Source organism: Lagopus leucura, unplaced genomic scaffold, assembly GCF_019238085.1.
Source record: "Lagopus leucura isolate 7727_CA_CO unplaced genomic scaffold, USGS_WTPT01 Super-Scaffold_100037, whole genome shotgun sequence".
Taxonomy (NCBI): Eukaryota; Metazoa; Chordata; class Aves; order Galliformes; family Phasianidae; genus Lagopus; species Lagopus leucura.
In genome coordinates, this window is record NW_024962286.1 from 1,882,018 (window position 1) to 1,907,217 (window position 25,200).

At 48.4% G+C, this 25,200-nt stretch overlaps 2 protein-coding genes across 3 annotated transcripts in view; both read left to right on the forward strand.

Annotated features, from left to right (window-relative positions):
• The window catches only part of UBR4 (ubiquitin protein ligase E3 component n-recognin 4), a 68,335-nt gene extending 53,939 nt beyond the window's left edge, over positions 1-14,396 (forward strand). The window contains 16 exon segments of the mRNA XM_042883413.1: positions 1,434-1,521; positions 1,856-1,983; positions 2,435-2,542; positions 2,693-2,812; positions 3,477-3,667; positions 4,003-4,176; positions 4,690-4,789; positions 5,124-5,342; positions 5,600-5,713; positions 5,990-6,132; positions 6,389-6,514; positions 7,026-7,220; positions 8,774-8,998; positions 12,529-12,619; positions 12,916-13,078; positions 13,972-14,396. Coding sequence (XP_042739347.1) covers positions 1,434-1,521; positions 1,856-1,983; positions 2,435-2,542; positions 2,693-2,812; positions 3,477-3,667; positions 4,003-4,176; positions 4,690-4,789; positions 5,124-5,342; positions 5,600-5,713; positions 5,990-6,132; positions 6,389-6,514; positions 7,026-7,220; positions 8,774-8,998; positions 12,529-12,619; positions 12,916-13,078; positions 13,972-14,036 — 2,250 coding nt within the window. The 3' untranslated portion in view covers positions 14,037-14,396.
• A 3,105-nt stretch (positions 14,397-17,501) lies between these two features.
• Positions 17,502-25,200, forward strand: part of IFFO2 (intermediate filament family orphan 2) — a 28,721-nt gene continuing 21,022 nt past the window's right edge. For both annotated transcript variants that reach the window (XM_042883283.1, XM_042883284.1), the window contains exon 1: positions 17,502-18,097. In XM_042883283.1, coding sequence (XP_042739217.1) covers positions 17,511-18,097 — 587 coding nt within the window. In that variant the 5' untranslated portion in view covers positions 17,502-17,510. The remainder of the gene's footprint in view (positions 18,098-25,200) is intronic.

Consider the following 25,200-nt stretch of genomic DNA (forward strand, 5'->3'; position numbering starts at 1 on the left):
AGTGATTTAAAGGCACATAATGCTGACCCAGCTGAGTCTGCTGGACTTACCTGTGTAGTATATCAGATGCCTGGTCTGCCTTCTTGAGTGACTAACTTTCTGAGCTTCCAACAGGGAAGAGACCGAGCTTTGTGTCCCTTCCTTTCAAAGCACGTTTCACCCTCCATGTACACATGGCAGCTTACTGCGTGCTTGCAATCTGAGGCACCTGTCTGCCCCATCAGTCTGCACTTCAGAGATGAGCCCAAATTATTTATACAGAGAGAGCATCCAACATTGCTCCATATTGCTTTGCATTTCTGTTCAGCTTGAACACAGGAATGAAATGTCAGTCTCAACCACTGAGGGCCTGCTTGAACTTGAGTGCAGTCCCAAAGGGAAATGAGAACCCCCATGGCACACACTGCCCCAGCCCATTTGCCCTTTCTGAGCAGCACCCAAAGCTCTGCTCTTCTGAGATGCAGTGTGGCAGGGAGAGGCAGAGTGTGCTCAGCATTACTGTCACCAAGCAGCTTTCATCTGTCTTCCTTTGTGAGCACCTCTGCAAAGCACTTCTGGAGTGGCAGCTTGTGTTCCCTAGGAAATAGGCTCACAAGAAAGCAACCTCAGGCCCCTTTTTGTTTCTCTTGTCTCTCACTGGCTCTTTTTTGTTCATCTGCCATTTTACCAGGGCCCCTGTGGTGTTAATTGCTGGTCTCTTGCGTGGCCTTTGAGCAGATCTTCCCCCCGGGGCTTTCCCTGTGCTTATGTATTTGCTGTGACATTAAGCACTGCTTATTCCACATTAGGCTTAGCGCGCTCTGACAGGTTTTCTCTAGCAAGGTCTCCTGCTCCCAAATCTGGGATTTTTCTTTTCTGCTTTTTATTCAGACTTATGGATTAAAATGGAAAGTTTAGTGATATACAGTCAATATTTCCAGCTGGAAAACTCACCTTTTCCTGGGGCAGAAGCACAGCCCTTTGGTGGGTTTGGTTGTACTGCTGCAATAACATCCCACCTTACTAAAAGCACATTAAATTGGCTTCTACTGCTCCTCTTCCATTTTCCATCACTGTGGATTTTATCTGCTTGAAAGCATTCATCCAATCTGCTTTTCTTGCTTCATTCCCTGGTCCCTGTATTTCCCAGGTATGCTGTGAATACCCTCAGAGAAGTTGCTGTGAAAAGCAGATGTTTTTCTAGAGATGAACACGTTTTCATAACACGAAACATAAAAAGGAGGCTGTTTATTACAGGCTATCCATCTGACTTGACAGACAGACAGATGATTAATTGAGGTTTTTGCAGGCTTTACTGTTTTCCTAATTCATCTCAGTAAGGGGAGAATGAGGGAGTGAAAGATTTCTCCATGTTACCATCAGCTGTCAAGTCAAGGATGTGTGTATGTGTTTCCCCAGGAGGACAGTTGCTATAATGCTCTCCTTCCTTGCAGGGGGAGCCAATGAGGATCATCTACCGCATGCGAGGGTTACTAGGAGATGCAACTGAGGAATTCATCGAGTCTCTCGACTCCACCACTGGTAATGCACTTGTCTCCTGAAAGCTGGGATTAGATTTGAAATCTGAAGTTCGCTGCAGAGCAGTGACACTATTATCCCCACAGCTTACAGTTGATTGACATTCCTTGTGCTGCATTTACCTGCTTCACCTAGCGTGGAGGAGGATTTTAGCAGCACTTCAAGTCTGTGCTTTAAACACAAACACTGGCACGGCACGTGGCTGCTTTGCCTGGCCCTTCATCTTCCTGCTCCTAAGCCCTTTCAAATTTGACACAGTCGATGTGACTTGAACTGTTGGTAAATGTGCACTGCTGTGCTCTGGTTTTGCCTTCATCATCCACCTCTGGTCCTGTAGATGAAGAGGAGGATGAGGAAGAAGTCTACAAGATGGCAGGTGTCATGGCACAGTGTGGAGGCTTGGAGTGCATGCTCAACAGGCTGACTGGAATTAAGGACTTCAAGCAAGGCCGGCACCTCCTCACCGTGAGTCTCAGTTTCTGTTCTTTGGAGTCAGAAGATAACGAGTATCAGTGGAGTTTCCACTTCTGGCTGGCTGCCTTGTGTTGCATATTAAGTGTTGGAACAGAAGTTACAATTTATGAATTTACAAAAAAAAAAACACAAAGTAATTCCTTCTTTTCCTCTTTCATTCCCCTTTGGTAACAATTCTTTACACGGGCTTTGAGGTAAGGCCTTGGCACTACTGCCCAGAGAAGTGTGGGTGCCCAAGGTCATGGATGGGGCCCTGGACAGCCTGAGCTGGTGTGGGACAACCAGCCACGGCAGGGCTTGGACCTGGCTGGGCTTTAAGGCCCCTTCCAACCCAGTCATTCTGTTTCTATAAGCATTCTCTACTGTCCGGTGTTCTTAGCTTCAGCAAAATCCCAGGGCTCACTTTGAAGGTACCCTAGGGAACACATTCTGTGTTTTGTAGGTGCTGCTAAAACTGTTCAGCTACTGCGTGAAGGTGAAAATAAATCGTCAGCAGTTGGTCAAGCCAGAGATGAACACTTTGAATGTCATGCTGGGAACTCTCAACTTGGTAAGGACATCCTGGACTTCCATGAGATGCTTTCGATGGACTCCAGTGAATTTACACTGCCTCTTGACTGTCATGCTTATTTTTGACAACTGCAAGAGATCTTAAGTGCTGCTGGGCTGCTGTTTCAATCACTGCTGCTGTCTTCCCCAGGCTTTGGTGGCTGAGCAAGAAAGTAAGGACAGCGGAGGTGCAGCTGTGGCAGAGCAAGTGCTCAGTATAATGGAGATAATACTGGATGAATCCAATGCAGAACCTCTAAGTGAGGACAAGGTGAGTACCTGGGGCTTACTGCACAGATGGAAATGTTGACTGGGATTCAAGGATCTTATTACAGGGATGCTGAGCTTCAGGAGCTGTAGAGGTGTGCTAAACAGGAGCCTAACCCTTGTTATGCTTGCTGGCATGTCTTAGCAGGCCTCAAAGGTAGGGCAGGAGGAACCAAAAGCACTGCAGAGTTATTTGGGATGATTCTTACACAGTCCAGGTGCAGGTTAGTAAGCACTGCTTGGATCCCTTCCCTGGTGCTTTGGGCCACAGAGCAATGAGAGGCAAGAAAAGACGCGACTCTGCCTTGTTTTGTCAAGTGTTTTTGTACCTACTGAAAACATGCTTGGTTTTACAGCTAATTGAGGATAAGAGCTGTATCTCAAGTACACTGAGAGTGAGAAGAGTTTCTTGCTCATCGTTTGAAGCTATTGTTTTATAGGAATCTGCCTTCCTTTGGGCTGGGATTATTAGACTAGAAAATAGTGATAGGTAGAAAAAGTTAGGTGTCAGCTAGGAGAGTTTTGCAACCATTCCATAAACTGTTCAGAAACTGGGATGGAATTTATCCTTCATCAGGGTCTAGAAGTCTAATCCTTCAAGAAGGGGTTTCCTTGAAGGCTGTGGATTTATTCCTGAACGTAAATCATGCTTTTTTTTTCATTTGCAGGGTAACCTCCTCCTAACTGGTGACAAAGATCAGCTGGTGATGTTGCTCGACCAGATTAACAGCACCTTTGTCCGTTCCAACCTCAGTGTCCTGCAGGGCCTGTTACGTATCATCCCTTACCTGTCCTTTGGGGAAATGGAGAAAATGCAGATCCTGGTGGATCGATTTAAGCCCTACTGTAACTTTGATAAGTATGTTGTCATATTTCAACTAAAAACATGTGAAATCAGAGGTACTGATAGATCTATACCTTACTGATGCTTACTTCGGTGTAATACAAAGCCTCAGAGATTCCTGGTACATAGGCTTGATTTCCTATTTCATTTCTTAGCCATTTAAACAACTATGTGAGCATGTAGCTTGGATAACGGTGCTTTAAAGTATATTCTGAGATGACAGGGGTCTGAATTGGTTTTCTGAGTCTTTGAGCTGGGGTATGTACATGCCTTCAACGATAATGTAATGAGAATTACAGGCAGAGATTCTTGGAGAAGCTCCAAGTCACCCTTTGTTTCTCCTCTTTCAGGTATGATGAGGAGCATAGTGGAGATGATAAAGTTTTCCTAGATTGCTTCTGTAAAATAGCAGCAGGAATAAAGAACAACAGCAACGGCCATCAGCTGAAAGATCTCATCCTCCAGAAGGGGATTACACAGAACGCCCTTGACTACATGAAAAAACACATTCCCAGTGCAAAGAAGTAAGAGTCACTACTTAATCTGATAATATGAGACAGCCTTGTCTCATTTCTGCATTGCCAAATGCAGAGATCTTCCAGGACAGCTATTAACAAGTCCACCTTCTGAAGCATTTAGACTTGGTACAGCTGAAAAGCAGAGGATCCAGTGAGAAAATGTTACTGTAGAGAGAGGCTAAAAAGCCTGCAGTCATCCCATTTGCTACCCATCACAGCTGAGTATCGTGCCAGTTTTTTTCTGCCTGTTCCATACCTATGACACTGGAACAGAGGTTTTGCTGTTGCTGCACAGCTCACAAACATAAATCCCAAGGCTAAGAGTTGACAGTCTGGCTATTAACGTGCACAACATGGAAGTGAGAGTGTGAATGTCAGTTCATTAATTAATGGAGAAGGGACAGAGGGGGAGGGGTGCTTGTGCCTGTGCTCTGCAAGCTGTGCAGCTGGCTGACTGCCAGCGGCCTGTTTGGAATGGGTGACTGCCCTTCAGCTGCTGCCTTTTTCTTTTCTGTGCAGTTTGGATGCAGACATATGGAAGAAATTCTTATCTCGACCTGCACTTCCTTTTATCCTGCGCCTGCTCCGAGGACTCGCCACGCAGCACCCTGCTACACAGGTGAGGAGACCACACTCAAAGCTGAGCGTGACAGGCTCGATAGGCTGCTTTTTGTGGTCATAGCTGAGCAGGTTTTTCTATAATATTTGACTCTACGCTTTTTGTTGGGCTTGGAGAGGGACAGTATCACAGTAATGGCCAGTGTAGAGGCGGCTTGTTCATGGCTTTAAGGCCCAGCATCCGTAATGTAGGAATAAATTAAGTCACTGCCATTGGCAAAAGATTTCTTTTAGGTCAGTGCTTCTGCCTAGCTGTGATGGGTGGATCAGAAAGAGGAATCACCATCGTGTGCACCCTTTTTCTGAAGAAGGTGCTGTGTTTGAATCTCTGCTAGGTGCTGATAGGCACAGACTCCATTACCAACCTGCACAAGCTCGAGCAGGTGTCGAGTGATGAAGGGATTGGGACATTAGCAGAGAATCTTCTGGAGGCACTGAGGGAACATCCGGAGGTAAATAAGAAGATCGACGCTGCCCGGAAGGAGACACGGGCAGAGAAGAAGCGTATGGCCATGGCAATGAGACAGAAGGCCCTGGGCACGCTGGGGATGACGGTAATGTCTGTTTGCACTGATGACAACTGGTGATCTAATGGTCTTTGGTTTTTGTCCTGTTAAAACTGCCACATGAGGAATTGTGTGAAATGATTTATTGACAAATATTGCAGAGCTGGAGCCCACGGTTTGCTTGGAGAGTAAATATGGTTGCTAATAGCAGGCTGGGAAAAGGGTTGGGCATTCCTATCACAGTGGTGGAGACCGTGCTGCTGATTGTTGCCTTTTTGACCTGCTCGAGTTGTTTTCTTTTCCAGACGAATGAGAAGGGTCAGGTAGTGACCAAGACTGCACTGCTTAAGCAGATGGAGGAGCTCATAGAAGAACCAGGCCTGACTTGCTGCATCTGCCGGGAAGGATACAAGTTTCAGGTAAAGTGCAACACGTTTGCAAAGCACTCTCACCACCTGAGGGGACTCAGCATCCAGCTTCACAGGGCTGGGTGCATTGACTGTGGGAGGTCAGGAAGCGCCAGGTTTGGTTCTTGGGGTTCAGAGGTGGTTGGGATGTGGAAGCATGTTTCCAGTGAAAGCTGGGAAAAAATGTACTCAGTGTGTCTGGGATAGGTGAAACTTGGTGTCAAAACGACACAAAGTGTGAACTGTTCCAAACGTGGATGATTTCTAACATGACTGTTGTCCTTGCAGCCTACAAAGGTCCTAGGTATCTATACTTTCACCAAGCGTGTTGCACTAGAGGAGTTTGAGAACAAGCCCCGAAAGCAGCAGGGGTACAGCACAGTCTCTCATTTCAACATTGTCCATTACGACTGTCACCTTGCAGCTGTACGGTACGTTCTGATGATGAGCAGAATCGTGGTGCTCACGTGCATGGCCTTATAATGGGTTTGCTTAGGAATTTGTCCCTTTGCAGCCTGCAGATAGCCACGCTCTTCTCTTCTGCAGTCTGCTTTAATGTGCTAAATGCACATCGGGCTTGAAGTTTGCATTTTAAACTGTGGAATTGCCGAGTTGTTCATAGTCCCTTTGAAAAAATCTTGCATGCTTCTAACTTGCCTGGGTGTGTGGCTTGCCCTCTCCATACAGACTTGCTCGTGGCCGTGAAGAGTGGGAGAGTGCAGCCCTACAAAATGCCAACACCAAGTGTAATGGGCTCCTGCCAGTCTGGGGACCTCATGTGCCAGAGTCTGCTTTTGCTACTTGCTTAGCACGGTGAGTAGTTTGACTTCTCATGGTGTTTTGCACTTGAGTTAGGTGAGACCAGCAGAATCCTTTTGTAGATTTTAATGAGTTACAGTGTCCTGACCACTTATCTAGAATGCTTGTAGATTGATCATCCCATAGTCCATATTCTGGTTCACTTTGTGAGGGGTTTTTATACAGTCGTGTTAGAAGTTAGGAGTTGTAACATCTCTAATGCTTTTCAGCCAAGGAGCTGTATCTCAAGCCCTGGACATAGGAAAATAGCATTGATAGGGAATTGTGTGTGTATGCACGTGGAGTTGGGTTGGCTTGAGTAAGCTCAGAGCCTCTCTTTGGGGAGATTAATCAAGTGTGGGGGAGATTAATCAAATGCATCTTCATATTCCGTGTGTTCTGTGGAGCTTTGCTGTGACATAATTGCTAAGATTCCGAGTTCTAACTTCTTCACAGTGTGGAAGAAGAAACTATTAAAAAGCCTTCAGACTTTTCATAAAAATGCCACTTGACTGCCATTTTTCAGACACAACACATACCTCCAAGAATGCACGGGGCAGCGGGAGCCCACCTACCAGCTCAATGTCCATGACATTAAACTGCTGTTCCTGCGTTTTGCTATGGAGCAATCATTCAGCGTGGATACTGGAGGAGGAGGAAGGGAGAGCAACATACACCTCATTCCCTACATCATCCACACGGTGCTCTACGTCCTCAACACGTCAGTATCTTTCTCTTAGTAGCAGAGAACTGCATGAGGAAGGGCAATTGGGAATTAGGTTCCAATAATTACACCCCCATTGTAGGTGTAATTATTACCTCTGGGGTGAGCAAAAGGGTTATTAGATTAAAGAAATGCTGCCAGCTTCATTTTCTGGAGCAAACAGTGGGGAGACCCCGTGAGGAGGTCTGAAAAGCTGAAAGCAACCTTGGTGTCATTTTTGTCTGATGCATCTTGTTGGTTTTGGTTCTGCTTTTACCAGGTTTGTCAAAATGTCAAGACAATCTGAAGATCAAATTTATTGTTAGCAATAGACAGCAATGTATGAACACTTTTGTTGAAGTGTTTCAGCAATATCTTCTTTATACAAAGCAAAGGTGTGAGACTTTGGCTTGACACTGTGTCTTAAGCCTCCGAATGATTAGATACCAAAGTACTTTTGAATACATGAGCTGGTTCTGATAATACAGCAAAAAGTGATAATACAGTGCCAAAAAGTAATGCCTTTTATTTCTGCAGTTAGATATTGAAAGGTAATATTAATGATAAGAGGCTGTAAATGTTAAAACAAATGCCTCTTCAACCGAGGTCGTTCCAAATGGAGTGCAGTGAAATCTCTGCTGCCTGGAACTAATCAGCATTTTGGCTCTAATGCAATTTGCCTCTTGTTTTTAATATCTATCTCCAGATCCTTGTCCTATTGTTGTTCTCAGTCTCTCGAGAGACAAATAAATGAAACTATTCTTTTCATCTTGTAAGTCTTCTTAGTGGCACCAGCGAGCCCAGCACCCGCTGTGTGGCTGTTGCATAAAAATGCATTATGTCCTTTCCAGACACAATTTTTTTTCCCCTAAAGATGTGTTTGGTACTAAATGTAGAAAATAGAGCTACTTGTTGGCTACCAGCTGCATAATGTAGCAAATGTGGTTTACACAGAACACCCAGACATAGCTTTATCTGCTAGGGATACTGCTTGGTACCTCCTGATGGGGAGGACACAGCTAAATTTAAGAGACTTCATGCAGCAGAGCAATGGGCTGTGATAAAGGGCTGCACATCTTCATAGGTGTTTACACAGCTCTTCTGAGGAGATCGAAGCAGGGAGAGGAGACAAATATACATCCATGAGTATAAATATGGAAGCTTACAGTAAGCACACCATCTTTTTGGTTTCGAATTGGCCCGTGTCTCCTCCTTGATTGCTTTTGCAGCAGATGAATTGCACAGATCGATCCTGAGGTCTGGCTTAGGAGCAGCAGGAGCAGTTGTGCTTAGTGTCAGTTGGGCAGAGGTTCAACCCAACACATGGGATGCCTGGCCTGACTTTTTCCCCTAACAAAAGGAAAAATAGCTTTACAGTATTATTGTCCTCCTGGAGCAGTGCCAGCTGCCTTGCAGACCTCTCATACTTATGCTGCTCCAGGGAAATGAGTTTGCTGGGCTTGCATGCTTCACTATGAGCAAATACAGACTCAAGCACTGGATGAATTTGAGAAGCAGCAAACTGCATGCAAGAGCCAGAACAATTGCTAAAGCTTTTTCTTGTGTTTCAGAACTCGAGCAACGTCGAGAGAGGAGAAGAACCTCCAGAGCTTCATGGAGCACCCCAGGGAGAAGTGGCTGGAGAGTGCCTACGAGGTGGATGGGCCCCATTACTACACCGTGCTGGCACTGCACATCTCACCCCCTGAGAAATGGAAAGCCATGCGAGTGGAGATCCTCAAGAGGCTCCTGGTGACCTCCCACGCCAGGGTGGTGTCACCAGGGGGAGCCAGCAGGTCAGCCACCAGCAGCTCTTCCTTCCTGTCACTGCCACGGCAGTCAGAGCCACACGGGGCAGCTTGTGGGGAGCTGAGGAAATGCACACGAGTATTTTAGAATAGCAGTTGTCGACCTTTTCTGTGTAGCTCTGTGTTCAGCGTTGCAGAGGTGTGAGCAGGAGTGCTGAGTTTGGGTGATTTGGGGAGTGGATCCATCAGATGATGGTGGAGTTGTTAAGGTTGGAAAAACCCCCCAGATTATCTCATCCATCACTACTGTCATGCATTCGTAGATGAACTCAGAGAACCACAGAAGCAGAGTCATTACGATTGGAGGGAACTGGGCTTGTTTAGCTTGGAGAAGAGAAGGCTCCAGGGTGACCTCATTGTGGCCTTCCAGTATTTGAAGGGAGCATATAAGCAGGAGGGGGAACGATTGTTTACAAGGGTGGATAGTGATAGGACAAGGGGGAACGGTTTTAAACTGAGACAGGGGAGCTTTAGGTTGGATATTAGGAGGAAGTTTTTCACTCAGAAGATGGTGAGGCACTGGAACAGGCTGCCCAAGGAGGCTGTGGATGCCCCATCCCTGCAGGCATTCAAGGCCAGGCTGGATGTGGCTCTGGGCAGCCTGGGCTGCTGGTTGGCGACCTGCACACAGCAGGGGGTTGAAACCAGATGATCACCGTGGTCCTTTTCAACCCAGGCCATCCTATGATTCTATGAAAAGACCACTAAGATTGCCCAGTCCAACCCCAGCCCACCCCCACCATGCCCAGTAAGCTGTGTTCCCCAGTGCCACATCTCTGTGTGCCTTGAGCACCTCCAGGGACAGTGACTGCACCACCTCCCTGGGCAGCCTGCACCAATGCATCACTGCTCTTTTAGAGAAGAAATTTTTCCTAGTAAAACTTTCTGCGCTTCCCTTTGTGAGAAGGCTCCTTCTGTTCTCTTTGTGATCAGTGCAACAGCTTCCTTAAATAGAAAAATAGAAATAGAAATCAAATGCCATTGCTTTCAAAAAAGAAAAGAATCAATAGCAGCTGTCAGGCACTTGAGAAGTACGAGAATAAGTGGCTCTGCTGCCTGACAAAAGGAAATATTTCCAGAGCAGGAAGGGGAATTCCAGTTTCTGAAAAGATGATTTTAAATAGCTGTCATAATTAGGAATGCACTCATTATTATTCTAAGTCGTCTTACAGGGCATTCTTACTCTGATGACATTAATTACGTGTTTGATAAAGTCATTACATTGTAGTTACATACAACACAGCGTGCATCAATGCTATTAGAGGCATCAAAAGAGCTTCCTTGCCATTAAAGGGGCTATTGTATTGATTGCTGTGTTACTTTCTGCCATTCCAGCTCAGCCTGCTCTGTGCTTGGCTCCCATTCCTCTGCCTGAGTGCTGGGAAGGGGGTGCAGCAGTTACAGGAGATGCTATCTTAGAGGGTTGCTTGCTCATGCTTTCATGTGGTCTGCAGAAGTGAAGGGTGAAGCAGAACCCCTGTGTGGGTTTGCTGGTGTTCTTGAAAACCCTGTGCGTGGTGTTGTTTCTTTCCAAACATATCTGCAGGCACGTAGGCAATAAAAGCAGATTGAAGTAGGAGTATCCTCCACCAGCCCCACAGTCTCTGGGATTGCAGGGGAGAACGCTCAGAAATGGCTCTTGGGAATTATGTCAAGGTTTATTCAAGGGCTTTCTTTAATCCCTGCGGACTAAGAGAGCACAAAGCCTTCCTCTGATAACAGCAGCTCTGATTTCCAAGGTCTCAGCTTATTTATTCTTGTGGGAAATCAGGAGGAGGGTGATGGAGAGTGAAACTCTGCACAGATAAGTGCCAGTACCTCGGCAGTGAGGTGGAGAGGAAGCTTGTGTCTGTAACAACAGGGTGATATGTCTGTATGCAAAAGATTAAAATTAGCATTCCCTGTTAGAAGCAGTGCAGAGTATTAGTGGAAATGCTGCTGTTCACAGCACTTTGGAATGCTGAATAGAAACAAGGACCCACTTCCACTCTTGCTGGCAGAGATGCAGGAGAGTTGCTATAGCAACTATCAGTGCATCTGAAAGCAGCTGAGCATCACCTCCAGCTCCCAAAAAGGACCTGGAAATCTCATTATTGAGGATGCAGAAACACTGTGCTAAGTGAAGGTGGTAAATGGTGCCCATGTCCAGGTGTTGTAACCTCAGCACCCTTTCTGTGCTGTTAAGTGTGAGACAGATTTGGGGAGAGCCTAGCCAAAAATGTGGGGCTCATGAATTCTGACAGATTGTACCCCATCTTCTCCTCCCCACATGAGGATGTTTGGTGGGCACAGTGGTGATAGGCTGATGGTTGAAGATCTTAGTGGTCTTTCCCAGCCTTCATGATTCTATGACTCATGTGAGTGACCAGGTAGCAGTATGACATGGAGCAGCTGCTCCAGAAGGAGCCTACCCAGACTGACCCCACAAGGGCCTTTTAGTTTTCAATTACAGGAGCAGACAGCAGTTAGATCAAAACCAGGCACATAAAAAGAAGCTCTGGCTTGCAGTATTTGGGAGCCTAGAATTAGCCTCGCTTTACATTGCTCTTCTTCCCATGTAAACTTAGTCACCTTTACTAATTGGTTTGCCTTTAAATAATTAAGCCTAGCTGTCACCCAGCAGCATGTTGCAGCTGATGGTCAGATGATCGAGCTGTCCCTGTTCATTGCAGGGGAGTTGAATTAGATGACCTTTAAGGGTCCCTTCCAACTCAAAGCATTCTATCATACTCTCTGTCCTGCTCCCTGCTGTCAGTGGCAGCTGGGCTGGTTCTGGATACCCAAAAAAGGCCATTTTCAAAGCTTTTGAGTGGTGATTGGAGGCAGCTGTACCTGAGGAAAGCGTGCAAGAGAATTCCAAAGGCGTGAGAGGTGCTGGCAGGAGGCTCTGCCATGCCACAACCTGTTGGTGATTCATCCCACAAGCTTTGGGAGTTGGTGCCACCACGGCAGCTCTGCTGCTTTTATAGCATTTCTGTAGCAGGCTGGTGGACGTCCCAAGGCACAAACCTTCCCATGGCCATACAGGAATCAAGAAGCGTTAAGCAGAAGTTGTTCCATTGCACCAAGGCTCCTTTTTGGGGCTGGGATCAGATTCTGCTGTTGCCCGAGACCCATGTTTTATTATTTCTTTGGGAATCCACTAAACTGCAGCTAGTGGACACACACATGAGAGCTGTGCATTATTTTCCCAGCTTTGCTGTTGACTTCCTACTCAGCCTTAGCAGTCCGCTTCCCTCTCTGCTTGATTTCTCCCCATGAAACACGTTTTTTATTGGTTCACCTGCTTTGGTAACAGCAGCTACAACTCATAAAGCAATTTCCCAGCCACAGGAACGAGTGCAGGATGCCCAAGGTTTGTTTTGTGTCCAAGAGCGCATAGCAGAGCTCCCCAAGAGCCGTTTCCCACACATTATTGACAGCTTTGGGGCCGTTTCAGCTTTCACACTATTCATCACATGGGTTACCAAAGCATAATAAAGTGATTAACTCTGAGATGGATTTCATTATCTCCCTAGATTGGCAGATAAGGCGGTGAAGGAATACGCAACATACCGCTCTGGCCTTCTCTTCTGGGCCCTCGTAGATCTCATTTACAACATGTTCAAGGTAAGAGAATCACGAAGGTTCTGCTCGTGCATTTGCTAATTTTTCAACCAAGGGTGTTGAGAGGGTAAGGAGCGAGGTGGGGGCATCACCAAGTAGCTTAAAGCTTCCAGGGGGGGTTAAATAGAGCAAGAAGACGCCTCATTGCATTCTGTACAGAGAGACTGGGAAGCCATCAGTGGGGTGACTTTGTAACGGGGCTTGGGACAAATCCAGTGACAGCAGGGCATGGTGTCAGAGTCCTGAAGGTGTACTGTGGACCGATGGGCACTGAGCTGTCCTGCTTTCTCCTCTTGCAGAAGGTGCCTACCAGTAACACAGAGGGAGGCTGGTCCTACTCTCTTGCTGAGTTCATCCGACACAACGACATGCCAATACACGAAGCTGCAGACAAGGCCCTGAAAACCTTCCAGGAGGAGTTCATGCCAGTCGAAACATTTTCCGAGTTTTTGGATGTGGCTGGTAAGCATGCACTTTGCTTTCCCTTTTATAGGCTGCCTTATGCAACTCGTGACTCCAGACAGCAGCATTCCCGACACAGCAACGGCTTGTTTGCAGGGAGGGAGGAGACCTTGGCACCCAGCTACGGCCTCAGCTATTTCCCAAACACGCTTGAGCATCCCCAGACAGGAAAATTTCTCTCACCTGATCCTGCGTGTCCTCCCCCTGCTCTGTTCAATAACTGACATCACAGCACAAGGATGTTTGGGGGTATATGAATCATAGAACCATAGAATGGTTGGAGTTGGGAAGGACGCTTAAATGCCATCTGGTCCGACTTCCCTGCAGTGAGCAGGGACACCCACAGCTCCATCGGTGCTCAGAGCCCCTCCAGCCTGACCTTGGGTGTCTGCACCACCTCTCTGGGCAGCCTGTGCAGTGCCTCACTGCCCTCACTGCAAAAAACTTCTTCCTTCTATGCAATTTAAATCTCCCCTCTTTTAGTCTGAAACTGTTTCCCCAACAGACAGCGAAGCAGTGCTTCAGTGCAATGGGAGTCCTGGTGGGTTTTTGTTATCTCCAGCCTCTGAAAATTCACCTGCAGAGGAGCTGCTCTTCAGCTAAGAGTTCCCAGTGCCCCTCAGTCTCTCATTCTCATACATTTTCATGTATGGAGCTAGCTGGGTCTCTGCAGCAGCTCTGTTCCCCAAAAGCTCTGTTCCCTGCTTGGTTTTAACACGCACACCTCAGCCCCATGCATACACAAGGGTTTATCTTTTTGAGTCCATACTTAAAATAACATCGCAGCTGTCATTATTAACTTAGTACACACATGCCCTAGCACCAATCTGTAGTGCTGGCTGGAGAAAACACTTCTTGGAGCTAATTACTGTCATGTCTTCTTCTGTTTAAAGGTCTCCTATCAGAAATCAATGACCCCGACAGCTTCCTCAGAGATCTTTTGAATTCCATCCCCTGAGCCACCAGCGATGGGCAGAGACCACACTGCTTGCCTTCCATCCCCGTGTTCCTCCTCGTGCAGTCTATCCCTTTCCTGAGGAGTGCTGCAGTTTATTGGGGTTTTGGTTTGGTTTTGGTTGTTGTTGTTGTTGTTGTTTCTGTTGTTTATTTTTCTTTTGTTTTTATTTTCTACAGGTTTTTCTTCCTGGAGTGATGTGGAATTTAGATTTGTTTTATCTTTTATTTCAGTGCTTCTGTCTGTAAAGCCTTGTGTATTCAGCTGGTTGAAAGAACTTGTACAGAGAGGAATCCATACTAGTAAACCTTAATGCTTTAGTGTGCACCTCTTTGAAGTTAAATAAATCAAACAAATAAGTAAGATGGGTTTGACGAGTATTTTAACCTAAATGCCAGCTTCTTTCCCATCTTTTTTCTTTCAGAGCTCTTTATTTCAGGGCTTGCTGCTCTTACTGGAGACATAGGAAGCAAAAGCCTTGCAGGGAGCAGGCTGGCAGTGGTCACTGATGCACACACAGAGCAGGTTTCCCCTGTGGGATGTGAGCCTTAGGAACACGTGTGTTGCACACACACCCCTTCCTCACAGCTGGCCGTGGGGAGCTGTGTAACATGGGCTCTGTCCTCACTTTGCTCTCACCAAGGCTGTACTCAAAACAGGTGTGCATATGGATGGCAGCACCACCTCTCTTCTACCTGGTACAATTTTCAGCTATGGAAAATGCACGGAGAACAAACGCCACGTGCTTCTAGAGCTGGGTGCTTGCTCTCTGCTGATAAATCATGCACTTTGCTCTGCCCTGCCCCAGCACTAAGTGCCTGCTTTGGACACATCCCTGCCTTTCTCACCAAGCTGTGCACGACGGTAAGCTGCCTCTACCTCTCCTGTCCTGTTGCCCACCTGCCACTTGGCTGAGCTGGAACCCAATAAAGCTTTCCCTGTCATCTTCATCTCTGTTTGAACTTGAATTTCTGCAATCCTAACGCGGTCCTGTCACCATAACTAATAATTATTTCAGAGGATGAATAACTCGCCGGCCCATTTGATGCCTTTTAGTGCTGAGCATGTGCTGTGCTTTGGCAGTGAGCAGATGGGTGAGTGCTGTGTTTTCCTTCTCACCTCTGCTGGTTCTTATTTCATTCCTCTGCCTTGGTCCCTGTGTTCCCAACCAGGGCTTGAGCCTCTGCTTTGTGTCTCACTGTTGTTGCCTTGATATGTTTTCATTACAACCAAACACAAACACACCCCAGTGTCTCTGGGCATCACGGAGGATTCCCTGCAGTTTTTCCAGTGTAGAAGTCATTTATGTCCCTGTGTGGCCGCCCAACTGCTGCTTTCTGGGCACAATGTTTGGGTCCCACCTTTTTGGACATCAGGGTAGGAAAACCCCTGGGTGCTATTAAGGGAATCCTTGCATAACTGCTTCCAGCAGGGCCAGGTCTGCAACAAGGACCATACAGGAGAGGCTTCAGTTGGGGATTCAGTTGTGCTTCAGCCAAAGGGATGCTCAGATCTGGGGAAAGGTTTGCCTCTCCCTGGAAGGGGATTCAAAGTCAAATCACCTCGATGCAATGCCAAAGTGATGAATGTGCCCTGAAGCACACCTGTGTGCTTATTGGGGTGGTTGCTGCTCTTCTCGGTGCTGATGCAAATATTTGGTTACTGGGGAAGCAGGCAACACCTGCCACCATCACCAAGGACGTGTCCCGGCAATGCTCTGCCTGCAATGCTGTCCCCTGCACCTCCCATCGCTCCCTTTGTGTCTCCTGTGGGTTTGTTTCCAAAGTATTTCTGTTATCTCCACGCAGAAGGGGATGTTGGTGGCACTGAGATGGCATTGTCCCGTTGTTTGTGCCTCAATCTGCAGAGATAACGGTAGGAAATCCCAGGGTGCAGGACTGGGAGAAATATGTGGAGGTGGGAATGCCTCTGCCATGAAAAGCCTGAATTATTGGGAAGCTTGGGGGGCAGCAGCCCCATGGAGGGAGTTGGTGCCCATCCATTCTCCCTCCAAATAGCATCACAATTAAGCAGTGGCTTTGATTTGCGGGTGGCTCAGAGCTCCAGGAGCTGCTTATTAAGTAACTTTAATTATTATATCATCAGAGTAGCGTTAGTTAGCACTTAAGCAATTCTCTGTCTTCAGATAACCGCTAACAAAATTAATCTTTTATTGTTCAGTCTTAACAACTAAGCCATTCCCCTGAATTCCAGAGCATCTTGCAAGGCAGGTGAGGGAGCGTGGCTCACAGGGCACAGTCACAGTTTGTCTCTTATTTGATGCCAAGTGATTCACCTGGGATTTGTGCTGACAACATACACAGCCCTATATGGCCCCCAGCACCTCCTTATGGCCTCCAGCACTTCGCGATGGTTCTATATAGGGCCACTGATGGGACTTGGGAGCCAATGGCCCTATATAGCCCCCAATACCCACCACTCGCACTATATGGTGCCCAGCAATGGCCCTATATAGGCCCCAGTACCCACCAATGGCCCTATATGGTGCCCACCACTGGCCCTGTATAGTGCCCAATATCCATGATGTAGCCCTGTATAGCCCCAGTGACACTATATAGGCCTCAAAACCCACCACTGGCCCTATATGGTGCCTAACAATGGCCCTATATAGCCTCCAATACATACCAATGACACTACATAGACCCCAGAACCCACCAATGGTCCTATATGGTGCCCAGCACTGGCCCTGTATAGCCCCCAGCACCCACCCATGGCCCTACGTGGTGCCCCCAATGGTTTTCTATAGCCCCCAATACCCAACAATGGCACTATACAGCCCCCAAAACCCACCAATGGCTCCATGTGGTGCCCAACAATGGCCCTATACGGTGCCCAGCAATAGCCCTATATAGCCCCCACAACCCACCAATGGCCCTATATGGTGCTCAGCAATGGCCCTGTGTAGCCTCCAATACCCACCAATGGTCCTATACGATGCCCACCAATGGCTTTCTATAGCCCCCAATGCCCACCAATGGCACTGTACAGACCTCCAAAACCCACCAATGACACTATATAGGCCCCAACACCCACCAATGGCCTTACATAGTGCCCAGCACTGGCACTGTATGGTGCCCACTTATGGCCCTATTTGATTCCCCAGCACCCCGCAGATCCTCTCCAGGTCTCTTCCCTCCCTACAATCTTCCACTCCCCCAGATGAGCCCCACTCCCCTCCAACTCCCGGCAACGAACACGTGGAGCGCAGGCGGTGGGGAGGGGGGCGCGGCCTCATCGTGTGGGGGGCGTGGCCTGTGCGCCAGCGGCGTTGCGGCGAGGGGGCGTGGCCACGGAGGAGAAAGGGGCGTGGCCTGGCGCCGTGGGCGGGGCTTGGTGCCGGTGCGGCGGTTGCGGCAGCCGCAGGAACGCGCGGCGGCGGCGGCGGCGGCGCTTCCTCCCCCCCCTCCCCCCCCGCTCCGTTCATAACGGTTCGCCTCCCCGCCGCTCCCTTCCGCCATGAACTCGCTGCTGTTCGGCGAAATGGCCCGCGCCTTCTCTCCCGGCGTTGCGGCGGCTGGAAGCGGTACACCGGGAACGGCGGGCGGAGCGGCGGGTGGGCCACCGGTAACGGCGGCACTGCGGAACGATCTGGGTTCCAACATCCATCTGCTGAAAGGTCTCAACGTGCGTTTTCGCTGCTTCCTGGCTAAAGTGCACGAGTTGGAGCGGAGGAACCGGCTGCTGGAGAAGCAGCTGGCGGCCCAGCAGTGCGAACGAGACCGCCGCCTTCGTTATAAGACCTTCAGCCGGGATCAGGCCGTGCAAACCGACGGCGGTCTCCCGTTAACCGGAGCTGCTCTGTCTACGAGCCCGGCGCCCGGCCTGGTTCCGTCACATTACAGCCGTTTACCCGGTACTATTTGGAGCTACACTCAAGTGAGACGTACCGGTGGCGGTGGATTGGAAACGGTTCAAGGGCCGGGAGTGTCTTGGATTCATCCGGATGGTGTCGGGGTGCAGATCGATACCATCACACCCGAAATCCGGGCGCTTTACAACGTGTTGGCCAAAGTCAAGAGGGAGAGAGACGAGTACAAGAGAAAGTGAGTGGGATGTCGGGGTATCGGGGGGCTTCATTTGGCTGGTGGGGACCCCCTCCTCCTCCTCCTCCTCCTTTCCTTTCCCCCCCCCTTCCCTTCAAAGGGGTTTTGGACCCTTAGTTGGGGATGGGTGCTCCTTGATGCTCCAGAGAAGGGATTTGGGCTCCTCCATTTGGGGATTCCCCTCCCCCAGCATCACAACAGAAAGGATCCCCAGCCAGGGATGGGGTTCCCAGCACAACGATCCCTCTGGAGGATGGATTTGGGCCCCCTTCCCCCCAGTTGTGTGGCATGCACTGGGGTCACAGGGATAGACCCTCCTGTTACACCTCCATCCTATGGAGAAGGGATTTGGAGCCCCCAGTTGGAGGTGGGACCCCAGCACTGTGACCCGTTGGAGAAGGGATGTGTGGGACCCCAACAGGGGATGCCCTCTTCCCCCCATCCTCCCACCCACCCTATCATCCTCTGGAGAAGGGATATGGGGACTCCAATGAGGAGTGGGCCCCCTCCCAAACACTGTGATCCTTTAGAAAAGGGACCTGGGGATTCCAGTTGGAGTTGGGCTTCCCCAGCACTTCGATCCTTTGGAGAAGGGGTTTCCTTCCCTCCCCAGCAGGATGGCACAGCCCTGAGGGCAGAGGGATATGGGGGACCCCAGTTAGGGTTAGGCCTCCACTGCACTGTGATCCTTTGAGATGAGGTTTGGGCTCCCCTCCCGTTGGAGATGAGTCCCCTTCATACTGTGATCCTCTGGAGGAGGAATTTGGGGACCCCCAGTTGGGATTAGGCCCATATTTTGCCATGATCCTTTGGAGAAATGGTTTGAGGAGCCTAGCTGAAGTTAGGCCCCCATTGCACCACGGTTCCCTGGAGAAGGAATTGGGATCCCCCAGTTGTGTGGCAGAGCCCTGGGGTTGTGGGGATGGGCTTCCCTTGAAGCCTTTGGAGAAGGGATCTGGGACCCTCAGTTGGAGATGAGCCTTCCAGCACTGCAGCCTTCTGGAGGAGAGATTTTGGCCCCCTCAGCCCTAGGGGGCACCTAGGGATAGGATTCCCTAGCACCACAGTCTTCTGGAGACAGGATCTGGGGACCCCAGCTGGGGATGGGATCCACTTTGCAGCCTCTGGAAAAAGGATTTGCAGATGCCCCCCCCCACATCATGATCTCTAAAGAAGGGATTTGGCACCCTCCCCTCCCCCCGAGTTGGGTGATACAACCCTGGAGGCATAAGGATGCCCCCCCCCCCCCCCCAGCACTACAATCCTCAGGAAGGATGCTGGCAGCCCAAGCTCCCCTCCTTGGGAAGGATGCTCATGGGTTTGATGGGGGGGGGGAGAACCCTTCCTGAGGAGGATTTTCTCCTCTGCCAGCATCCACTGCAGCACAAGGAGGCTGGGTGTTCCAAGCAGTGTTGTCAGGCTGTAAAACCCCTCCAAAACCCCCTTTTTGGAGATGGGGAGTAATCTGTTGTTAATATTGCATCGTGTCGTTCTTCCTAAATTTAGCTCATTCTTCATTTTCTGGCTTAATCAGTCGTCGGTTTCGTCCGCCAGTTCTCTTAAATTAGCTCAGTGCTGCAATATTTGGGTTGCAATTACTGCAGGGGAAGGTTTGCTTGCAAAGGAGCTTCAAAACAAAACAAAAGCCATCCGGCAGCCTTTGTGAGCCCTGGGAATCTTGAGGCTTCCTTCAGCCTATTGGGGTTTGAAATGGTGTTCTTTACCCGGTGATGGATAGCATTCCCTTTGCAGCGCTGTGTTTGCTGCTCAACGCATCTGTGGTGGAGATGGAGGCCAAGGGAGGAAAAAAAAAAGAGAGAGAGAGAGAGAAAGGGTAGTTGGGATTCTGCAGGGAAATTCCTGCATTGCCTGAGAGCTGCTGGGCAGTGGGATTGGTGTAAGTGCTCCCATCTGGGGGGTTTTTTAGGCTTAAAATGTGTTTTTCGGCTTGTGTTTTTTGCTGGAAGAGCAAATGTAATCCTTTATTTGTTTGTGTTTCTTTTGGAAGCAGTCGGGGTTTCTGGTGGAGCTGCCTGAATGTCTTCTGCCTGTTTGACAGAGCTGCAGCGTGTGGCTTTTTGCATCCTTTCATAAGAGAACTCGTGAATTGGTTCAGAACAAGCAGGAATATATAAGCAGGAATATTCTGCTCGAGTAATGATTTCTGCCCTCTGTGTTTATTACTCATCTCAGTGCATCTCCTGCAAGCTGCCGTGCCTTCATTGCCAAGCACTGGAGCACCCACTGCATCCAATGGGGATAGAAGTCTCCCTCTTTGTTCAGCTGTGTTTGTTTGGTTGGTACCAGGGAGATGGGAGGAAGCTGCAACGTGATGGGGTTGGGTGTTGTGTCATTGTGCTCCATGCACACCCTTGTGCTCCTTTGCTCATCCTTGAGCACCCTCCTGCCTGCTCATCTGTGGTGCTGGCGATGCCTTTCTATGATCCCTCAGTTTGGTTTCATTATCCTGAGCTCACGTGGTGCTGTGTTTGTTAGCAGCCCTGGAAAGGTGGGTGTGAGTGTGTTTGTGTCTGTTTGCAGGGCAAGGGTTCTTTGTTGTGGCACATGTGGACATAATGTAAACTCAGAGCGTGTATTTTATCTTGCAGGAATATATTCAAGTTATTTAGGGAAACAATTTGGCAATGGAAAATGAGCCTCGTGCTGTTAGGGCCTGCATAAAGCTAAGTGCAAACATGAGTTTCTGACGCAGATCTGTGATCCTACAAAGCCATGCAAGTGCTTAAAAACCGATAGGTGCAGCTGAAGGCAGGCAGCCCTTTGCAACAGCCCTGCTCCATTTATTGCAGGGGCGTTCATGCTGGGAAGACTTGAGTTTGCTGGGCCTGCTTTTATGGTATGAGCTCTGCTGGAGTGCAATTCAGGATCATAGGATGGCTGAGGTTGGAGGAGGCCTTAAAGATCATCTATTTCCAACCCCTGCCATGGGCAGTTTCTGCCAATACTGATGGCTTCTTGCAGGAGAAGGCACCCATCTCCTTGGTTCTGCCCACCAACATCACTTTTCTGGGATACCCCAACGCAGTGCACTTTGGATGAAGCCAATACTGGGGTGTGCAGTCAGCAGAGCACCTGGGCTGTGTTACACCCCTGTTTTTATAGAGTCACAGAACAGCTTGGGTTGGAAAGGACCACCAACGGGCAGCCCAAGCAGCACACCACAATTGCTTTCTTTCTACAGGCTTTGGGTTATGGCTTTGTCTGCTGCCCAGCAAGAGGCAACCTTTTGCATTCAGCCACCTTTGGAATCACAGAATGGTTTGTGTTGGAAGGGGCCTTTAAGATCTCCTTTAGGACTTGAGTGCACCCGTGTGCTCTGCCAGCAGAATGCTGCTGCGTGTGGCCACAGCTCTGCTGACGAGGTGAAACCCTGCTGCAGTCCTGCCCTGCTCCCCCTTCTGTTCCTCTCCCCCCCCTTCAACTGCTGTGGCAAGCTTTGCTCTGAACACTTGAATAGATTTGTCTATTATGGTTTCAAAATTGTTCTTAATTGGAGCAGATATTGAGCTGGCCAGATGTTGGTTGTCTTTTCCAGCCCAGATTTAACTCTTAGTAAGGGTTGGACTGGAAATAATTGTTTTACCCCAGGATGGTATTTCGTTGGGAAGATTAATCAAGTCCACTTGAAGAAGAGATTATCTTAAATTTGCTGCAGCTGGAAAGGACAAAGATTATCATTGTGAAAGGCACTGAGCGTCAAAACTCACTGGGTCTCATTTTTTAAAGGAGGGAACTTAATAAAAATGTGCTTAAGAGAAGCCCTGGAGGAATGTCTGAGAACTTTTAAAGCTAAAATAGCAGTGGTAACAAGATGCAAATGTTGTGCATAGAGCCAATCAAAAACAAATAATTTTTTTATCCCTCCAGAAGAATGCAATCATGGTGCAGGACTTGTGTCCACGTTTCAATTGGTGACAGAGCTGGCAATAATGCAAAAGCCACGTATATACGTGTGGGCATACATTTAATTCTGGTGCATAGGTGTATTTTGGTATGTGTAGGAATGCATTTAAGTCTGGGATGTGTGCTTTTCTATTTCCTATTGCAGTTGTGCTGCAATGAGGTTGGTTGTGTTCTGCACCACTTCCCATGGGGATGCAGCCCGAGATTTGAGGCACCCCTCATAGATGTGAATCACAGAATCATTAAGGCTGGAGAAGACCTGTGCTCCAGCTGCCCAGCTGATGTGAGGTTTGATGCTAAGCGCTCACCCTTGGGAAACTGGATATTCAGTCTTAAAAAGAGAAATTTGCTCGCCCTGAAAGGGCAAAAGACTGGGATTTCTGGGTTGTAGTAATGCAGGAAAAGTTTGGGAGAAGAGCACAGGGCTCCCTTTGATCCTTCTATCCACAGAACCAAGGGATTGAGGCTCTATTTGCTGAATACTTACCCAGATGAACACTGTGCTTTATTAAACTGGCTCGGGATGGGAACCACCAGGGTAGGGTTGAGATGCAAGGACTGATTTCAAATAGCACGTTAGCTGTTCATTCTGTGCTTTATCTTTGCCCAGCTATTAGCTCAGAACCCCAATTAAAATAATGAATTTGCAGATGGACAGGATTGGAGAGGGAGGAATCGCCGCGTCGTGCCGTGAGTTTCAGAGAAACTTGGGCTGTGCTCTTCAAAGAGTGGCTTCCCCTGTTGAAAGAGAACCACAACGCTTTCTGCGTGTGCTGAATTCACCTTTTGTTCCTCAGTGACTCACGGGTGGGAAACGTGGATTTGGTGAAGGGGAAAAACCAGGCGGAGAGCACGGCTGTGGGGCTGCAAATCCCCCAGGTGCCTCTGATCTCCAACCTATCAAGGCCCCGAGACCCTTCCGATGTGGGGCTGAGGCGAAAACGAACTTCGACCCAAGTTATTTCTGGCTCTTCATCATGGGTAATCACAGCCTTTCTGCAGTGAGTGCTGGGACGGAGCTGAAGGAAGCGCCGAGCCCATGGACAGCTCAACAGCTGCTTTTTTGTGGTTGGGTATTTGTGGTGAAGCTCTGTCTGGTCTTAAGTTAGCTTCCTGCGTTTCCTTCTCTGTGACTAACTGACTATTCTCAGTTTGCTGGAAGTGTTCACAGGACGTTGCTCTTTTTGGCTCAAGTCTCTATTTTAAATGTACAGCCCAGCTGTTTTCATGGAATCAGTAGGGTTGGGAAAGAGGTCTGTGGTCACCAAGTCCAGTCGTCAACACATCATCACCATTGACTGTGTCCCTAAATAGAATCATTACGGTTGGAGAAGACCTCCAAGATCACCAAATCCAACCATCAACCCATCACCACCACGTCCCTAAATAGAATCACTACGGTTGGAGAAGTCTTCTTCAAGATCACCAAGTCCAACCATCAACCCATGACTGCCGTGCCCACTGGCAGTCCTTAAACAGGCCCATTGGTCCTTAAATACAATCATTCAGGTTGGAGAACACCTCCAAAGTCACCACATCCAACCATCAGCCTATCTGATGCCCGCTAACCATATCCCTAAATTGAATCATTAAGGTTGGAGAAGGCCTCCAAGATCAAGTCCAACCATCAGCAGATCCCTATCTTGCCCACTGATCGTGTCCCCAAATTGAATGGAAGAATAATTAAGGTTGGAGAAGATCTCCAAGACCATCAAGTCCAACCATCAACACATCCCCACCTTGCCCACTGATTGTATCTCTAGATAAAATCATGAAAGGTGGAGAAGGCTTCCAAGATCATCAAATCCAACCATCAACCCAACCCCAAATAGAATGATAGAATAGTTAAGGTTGGAGAAGACCCCCAAAGTCATGAAGTCCAACAATAAACCTATCCCCACCATGCCCACTGATCGTGATCCTGAATAGAATCATTCAGGTTGGAGAAGACCTCCAAAGTCACCAATCCATCGCTACCGTGCCTGCTAACCGGATCCCTAAATTGAATCATTAAGGTTGGAAAAGACCACTAAAATCTTCTAGGCCAACCTCAGCCCCACCATGCCCACTGAGCCATGTCGTGTTTTGTTTGGGTTTGTGCAAGAAAGGAGATTTTGTAGTTTGGTCTAATGTAACACAGCATAGTAGTTTAACTGAATTTAGTTTAAGTGAAGCTCTTCTGCAGCCTTGTGACCAGTTCATAGTGAAAGATTATCTTGTTCCCAGAACCCTGAGCTGATTTGTGCTGAGAAACAGAACGAGGCACTTCATAAACGTACAGCAGGAAAGCTGTATGGCTTCTCCAGGGTATTATTTTCTACACTTTGCTCTCTCGTGGTGTGTTTTGTATGGGTGTCCTTGGGCTGCTGTCACGTGCCAATGATAGCAGCAAGTGAAATGACTGAATGCATCTCCATTTTATGTTCAGAATAGGAGAGAAGAAGTAAATTTGCTGCAGTGTGATGTGAGCTTGGATGCACTGATAGATCATAACGTTTCAGATATATTGCTGGAAAGCCTTGGTTTGAGGTTGGAGATGCCCACGCTTGCTGGTTAATGACTCACGTTGGAGGGTGGCATTTGGTTTTGGTGTGAAAGAAAGAAGTCATTTTGTAATCCCTGGCTGTCTCTGGGTCTCTCTGCTTCAAAGCAGGCATGAAAAATCCCAGTGGTTTACCAGTGCCTGCTGGTGAGTTCAGTAACTTAGAAATGGAATTGTGAGTGCCATCCCTACAACATAAGGGAATCCCTCTCCTGCTTTCTGTGCTGGTCAGCGTGCAAAAACAGCATTGGCTCACACTCAGGGCTCACTAATAAGCCCACTGCTGCTGTCAGGGCTGGTTCTCAGGGTGCAAAATAGAATTCCCTCTTGCAGGCATAAGGCAGTGTGACATATCCACCCCATGGCTCTTCCTGTAAAGCATTGGCCGCGTGATGAAGCACTGGGCAGTCTGGATTCTGTCCTTACTCTTCCCCCAAATACCTCCCCAATGACTCCGCCAGCACCCCTGACCTTTGGTTGTTTCTCTGTTCCACGCTGCTTTGAAAGCCCCGCTCTCAAAAAGAAAGGGAAGAAAAAGGAGTGCAGAGCACTTAGGAGCTCCTCATTCACAGGGCAATGTTTTTCCACTAATCTGTATTCTTACCCAGCACGTGGAGCTGCTGGCTGCCAGCAGGGA